The sequence below is a fragment of the Coenobita brevimanus genome, chromosome 20 (genome assembly GCF_032717465.1).
Source record: "Coenobita brevimanus isolate Jiangsu-jjx chromosome 20, ASM3271746v2, whole genome shotgun sequence".
NCBI lineage: Eukaryota > Metazoa > Arthropoda > Malacostraca > Decapoda > Coenobitidae > Coenobita > Coenobita brevimanus.
Window position 1 is genome coordinate 5468233 of NC_136973.1, and position 6768 is coordinate 5475000.

At 40.3% G+C, this 6768-nt stretch overlaps 1 protein-coding gene across 1 annotated transcript in view; it reads left to right on the forward strand.

Annotated features, from left to right (window-relative positions):
* The first annotated feature begins 3123 nt into the window (after positions 1–3123).
* Positions 3124–6768, forward strand: part of LOC145391843 (uncharacterized) — a 24900-nt gene continuing 21255 nt past the window's right edge. The window contains exon 1 of the mRNA XM_080266331.1: positions 3124–3233. Coding sequence (XP_080122457.1) covers positions 3124–3233 — 110 coding nt within the window. The remainder of the gene's footprint in view (positions 3234–6768) is intronic.

The following is a 6768-nucleotide window of genomic DNA, read 5'->3' on the forward strand; positions in this document are numbered from 1 at the left end:
CTCCCTTTCCCTGCCTCCCTCTCCCTGTCTGTCTGTCTCTCTCTCTCTCTCTCTCAACCTCCCGTTCTCCCTGTCTCTCTCCCTACCTCTCTCCCTCTGCCTCTTTCCCTGTCTCTCCATACCTCCCTCTCCCTGCCTCTCGTTGCCTCTCTCCCTGCATCCCTCTCCTTCTCCCAGTCTCCCACTCCCACCCTGTCTCTCCCTAACTCTCACCCTGCCTCTCTTTGCCTCCCTCTGTCCCATCCTTCCTGTCCCTCTCCCTCCCTCCCTCTCCCACCCTGCCTCTCCCTGCCTCCCTGCCGCAACTTTTAATTGGTTTAGTTAAGTCTCGTGTTAGTAATTATTCGCACGGCCAACCCTGCTCCGCTGCTCTCTCCCTCAATTTTTTTTTTTTTTTTTAACTTTACGGTTTTTTTTATATTCTCTTTTTACTGTCATTTCTCTTTTTCTCTTCCTTTACTCTTTTTCATATATATTTTTTAGGTATTTTATTTTCTTCTCTCTCTCTCTCTCTCTCTCTCAATTTTTTTTTACGCTCTTTTTCATATTCTCTTTTTACTGTCATTTCTCTTTTTCTCTCCCTTTACTCTTTTTCATCTTTAATTTTTAGGTATTTTATTCTATTATTATCTCTCTCTCTCTCTCACACACACACACACACACACACACACACACACACACACACACACACACACACACACACACACACACACACACACACACACACACACACACACACACACACACAGTTTCAATCTCTCTTTCCTCTCCTTTTGCGCTCCTTCATATTATTTTTTCTTATTTCCCCCCCCCTCTCTCTCTCTCTCTCTCTCTCTCTCTCTCTCTCCGTTATTCTCTTTTTCATATTCTGGTTTAAATTTCTCTTTTTATATTCAGGTATTTTAAGTGTTCCTCTTTTTTCTCTCTCCCTCTGCACTCTTTTTACTCTTTTATGTTCTCTTTTTCTCCCCCTCTGCACTCTTTTTTCTCTTTATACTCTTTACTCTTTTTATGCTCTTTTTCTCTCCCTCTGCACTCTTTTAACTTTTTATGCTCTCTTTCTCTTTTTTACTCTATGCTCATTTTCTCTCTACTCTTCTGACTCTCTTTATGCTCTTTTTCTCTCCTTCTTCACTCTTTTTACTCTTTTTATGTTTCTTTTTCTCTCCCTCTGCACTCTTTTTACTCTTTTTATGCTCTTATGTCTCTTTACTCTTTTTATGCTCTTTTTCTCTCCTTCTTCACTCTTTACGCTTTTATGCTCTTTTTCTCTCCCTCTGCACTCTTCTTCATGCTTACTTATGCTCCCTCTTTTCTCTCCATCTGCACTCTTTGTACTCTTTTTCATGTCCTCTTTTTCTCACCCTCAACACCCTTTTTACTCTTTTTTATTATTTTTTCTGCCTCTGCACTCTCTTTTCATACTCTTTTTTTATGTTCTTTTTCTCTCCATGTGCACCCTTTTTACTCTTATGTTCTTCCTTTTCTCTCCCTCTACACACTTTCATATTCAATTATTTTAACTTTCAACAGTTTCTCTCTCTCTCTCTCTCTCTCTCTCTCTCTCTCAAGTTATCTGCTGGTATAAAGGCTTAGGTTTTCCCCTTCCTTTTTATTTTCACTTTTTCATCATCATCATCATCATAGTCACCACCACCACCACCACCGTTCTTCACCTCTTCATCTTTCAAACCATCATCATCATCATCATCATCATCATCATCACCATCATCACTGTCAGTAGCATCGTCATCCATATTGGTATCATTACTTTTTCTTTTGCCATGTACTCAGTTTTAGAGAGAGAGAGAGAGAGAGAGAGAGAGAGAGAGAGAGAGAGAGAGAGAGAGAGAGAGAGAGAGAGAGAGATTCTTATGCAAATTCAATACTATTATCACACACACACACACACACACACACACACACACACACACACACACACACACACACACACACACACACACACACACACACACACACACAAAGAGAGAGAAAGAGGACCCCTTATGCAGATATATACTGTAGATAGATTAGTAGATAGATAGACATAATAAGTAGATAGACAATCCTGTATAAATTAACAACTAATAATACTCAGAAAAAAAGAAAAAAGGTGCCATTTTTTTTTTTTTTTTTTTTTTTTTTTTACCCCATTATTTTTGTGCCTGGACTCGGGGGGAGGGGGGAATTTTGAGAACCAGAGATTTTTTTTTTTTGGGGGGGAAGAGGGGGCTGGGACCAAAATCGGCTTATGAAAGCGTCAATAATATTTACTGAGACAAAGGTTGATGGTTTTGAGATTATTCGCGTTGGGGTGACGCGATTTGGAAATAGTGTTGATGGGGATGGAATTTTGGTTTTTATTAATTAATTTTTTGGGGAGGGGAAAAAAATCATCAAAAGTTTTAGTTAGGTTAAAATTCTCGATTCCTTTTTGCTACAATTGCACATAGGTGGAGTACAGAGAGTGGATAGGATACGAAATAATGTGATTCGTGAAAGATGTGGAGTGAGGAAGTCTGTGGACACCAGAATCGAAGAGAGTGGACTGAGATGGTATGGTCATGTGGAGAGAATGGATAACAATAGAGTGGTGAAACAGGTATATCTGAGCGAATTTGAAGGAGGGAGGAGGCGAGGAAGGCCAAGGAGGAGGTGGAGGGAGATGGTGGGTGAGTGTGTGAGGAAGAGAGTTCTGGAAGTCGGTGAGGCTAGGGAACTGACAAGAGATTGAGCTGGATGAATGAAGGTTGTGAGAAGTGCGTGATCAGGGATTTGACACCCTATTTTAATATGACAATGTCCGGATTGACTCTATCGGTTACGTTTCTGTGAAGCTACAGAATGTGGTGAATGCTTTTCGCTTATTAGATAGATCCAGGATTCCGGGGGCTTGAATGATGAGTGAGTGGAAGTGTGGCCCATTGGATCGGGCAAACTTGGGCTGTCTGGACGTAGCTACTCCTCACTCTGCCCTAGGGTGGGAAAGGAGGTCTGGATAATAATAATAATAATAATAATAATAATGAACAGTACACAGATGAAGTGGGTAGGTGTTTTGGTAGCGTGTTTCGAATGGTCAGTTTTGTTTACTTCATGTAGCCATTTTTTGCTGTGTTGCGGATGTCTCCTTACTCCCTTGAACTGCGGGTGACGTCAATTTATGCTGTGTTGCAGGTGTGGCGGCGCCCAGATGTCCACCCACCCAGACTAAGAGACAAGGGCCTACCACGGTGAGTGTTGTTATATAGTTCTTTATTTATGCGAGTGTTCCTTTATGTATTTTATTGTTTAATTAGAGTAACAAGTAACCCCTCAACAAAGTGCTGTGAGTCTGTTCTTGTAGTCTTTCATGGATCTCTTGCTCGTCCTCTCAGCTTCTCAATTTTCTTTATTACATTTTAATAAAGGTTCCAACCCCTCAGTTATTACTTAAGAAAATTTTAGTCCAATATTTCTTACGTCTCTTGGGTTCCGATCAGGGACGATTGACAGGAGCGTATCTTTTTTTTTTATTTTTTTTTTTATTAGCCTTCCCACCCTCCTCTATTCCCCCAAATCCTCGGCTGCGGGGAGAGAGAGAGAGAGAGAGAACTACATTGGCAGAGATTGACTAACATGTATCCCATTGGATCCCAGAGCTGCTGGGCGAGGCATTGTGCTGGGAGGGTACTAAGCGTACCGCCCTCCGCCTGTAGGCTCATAGTCGCGAAGCTCATAGGTCCCTACCCGGGGGTTCCCTACTTTATTAACTTCTGAAAATTCCCAGTTCTGTCCTATATTGAGGACACGGCTCCAGTGGGATACAGACACACAGGCAGAGACGTACAGTACGAGAGAGAGAAAGAGAGAGAGACTGTGATGAAGGATTGGCAGAGATTGACGAACTGATATATAGACAAACAGGCAGAGACGTACGAGAGAGAGAGAGAGAGAGAGAGAGAGAGAGAGAGAGAGAGAGAGAGAGAGAGAGAGAGAGCCGTAAAGCAGTAAAACCCTCATTACCCACCCATCTCACATTGATAACTCCGCACTGTAATGACGTCACTTTCACCCTTTACGGCCGCGTTATCTTCCCTAAGTGCGCTACGGCCGCGTTTACATGTCACTCCGCTGCGCAATGTCCCCCTCCCTGATAGTGCGCTGGATACTACTTAACCTCTTCACTGTGATGATGATGATGATGATGATGATTTATTATTTCGTATCCTCATCCTCTTCTTATCATTTTCTTTTTCCTTTTTTGTTTCCACCATTATTATTATTATTTTTATTATTATTTTCCTAGACAGTCTTATTCAGCTTTGAGATACTGAACTGAATTAGAGATGTAATAACCTCAATTAAGACCAAGATATACAGTTACCATTTTACCATTACCTTTTATTCTTGCTCTCAGATCGATTAGACACCCTCGTTATGCGCCAGTAAATAAATAAATAAATAAATCTGTTATCCTTATTTCCTGTGTATTCGTGTGTGGAATTAATAACTCAAAATTTTCTCCCCATTTATGTCACGTGACTCATTATCACCAAATTCTGCATAAATAACATACAGATTAATATTACTCAGCCATATCCAAAAATAAATCGCTAAGGAAGAGGTGTTAGGGAGCTTTCATAATCGACAAAAATGCGGACCTTGTGTACCACCTCTAGTTCGAAAAATAAATCTTCAGAAGTTAGTTATAAATAAATCTTAAGTTAGTGAAAGTTAGACTGGAGATAGCAAGAATACCGGAGAGAATGCGTACTCGGGCTGAAAGGGTGAAAAACGGGCTGCTCTCGGATGTAAGCGTATTCCTGTCGCGTAAGGAAGCTCTCAAACACCTTTTCTTAAACGACTTATTTTGCATATTACTTCTTACTCCCCAATTTTGTGCATAAATTCTTCAAACATCGTCATACCATGCATGAATAACGGAGGAATGGATATATACCAGCCATATACACAAATAAATCGCTAAAGAAGAGGTGTTAGGGAGCTTTCTTACCTCACGAGAATACTGCCTTAAGAAAGAGTATTGTTAGAACTCTCTAACATCTTTTCTTAAGCGATTTATTTTGCTTATTACTTCTTACTCTCCAATTTCATTGCATAAATTCTTCAAACATCGCCATACTCTGCATAAATAACGTACAAAAGGATATTAGCTAGTCATATGTACAAATAAATTGCTAGGGGAGAGCTGTTAGGGAGCTACCTTACGCTACGAGAATATCACTCAGAAAAAGGTAGTGTATATATATATATATATATATATATATATATATATATATATATATATATATATATATATATATAAGAATATTTGCAGCGTGCCTCATCTACGTTATCGCATCAATTTAAACGGTTTTCTGTGAAAGATTAATTTTAAGGTAAACAAGTGCAGTATTAACGTAAACTCATTGGCATTGTTTTAATCCCTTATGGCCGGATCTAGCATTTTGGAAAAGGGGGGGGGAGGGGATTAGTAGGGGAATTATTAGAAATATGAATTCTTGCCGACTCATTACCGATCCCTCAATATGTATTACCAGATTCATCTTTTCATCGAATTGATTTTATCGTAATGTTTGTGTAGGATATTTATTGCATATATTTTGGTTAATAGTATTGCATTTTTATTATAAGTAAACACTGGTCGGCCGAAAATAAGAGGGGACGGATGCCGCCTCACGCCTCCCCTTCCCCAAATCCTTGTCTGCCTGCCTGTACTCCCTCCCCCATTCCTGTGTACAGTACTTCACAAATCTCTCTCTCTCTCTCTCTCTCTCTCTCTCTCTCTCTCTCATGATTCTTCAAGGGAAAATGCACTGAAGGTTTACATAGAGAGTTTTCAATAGCACGTCCTCGTTCAGGCTGCGTTTAATATACCCAGTTTTCTTAGAAACCTTAAGATAAGAGTACACCTTTTTTTTTTTTTTTTTTCGAAATTCTCTTAACCACTTGGCTCTGAGGACGCATTATGGTGTGTGTGTATGTGTGTGTGTGTGTGTGTGTGTGTGTGTGTGTGTGTGTGTGTGTGTGTAATTTTTACCATGAGAGTGTCAGAGCATTTTATTTTGCTTCGAAGAAACTTTGGGAAGTGTTGGAATTAGATATAGGCTTCACTAACTCCTTTACACCCCTGAAACTTAAAACACACACACACACACACACACACACACACACACACACACACACACACACACACACACACACACACACACACACACACACACACACACACACACACACACACACACACACACACACACACACACACACACACACACACACACACACACACACACACACACACACACACACACACACACACACACACACACACGTCAGGAGGAAACAAGAATAATATAAAAATGTCACTGAATTGGGGGAGTTAATTGAATTTTGTGAATTCTCCTCTCTCTGGGGGATATGCAAATGTCTTGTCTTAACCTCAGTCTGTCTGGCCGAGCATACCCGTCGACCTAGGGCAAGTATCTGCTTCTATGGGACCGTCTTACAGATTTACAGTACTTACAGGAAACCGAAGCCCCCTTGTTATATAGTGTACACCCCCTTTCCCAATAAGATACGTAAGTCCTCAGTAAATATAAATTGTGTTATTGTTTCATCGCGTTAAAGGAGATAAATTGTTTGTTGATGTTTCATCGCATTAAATGAGATAAAGTGTTTGTAATTGCTTCATCGCGGTAAATGAGATAAAGTGTTTGTTGCTGTTTCAATGCAGGTGGTACACTAGTTGCATCGTAGAGCTTG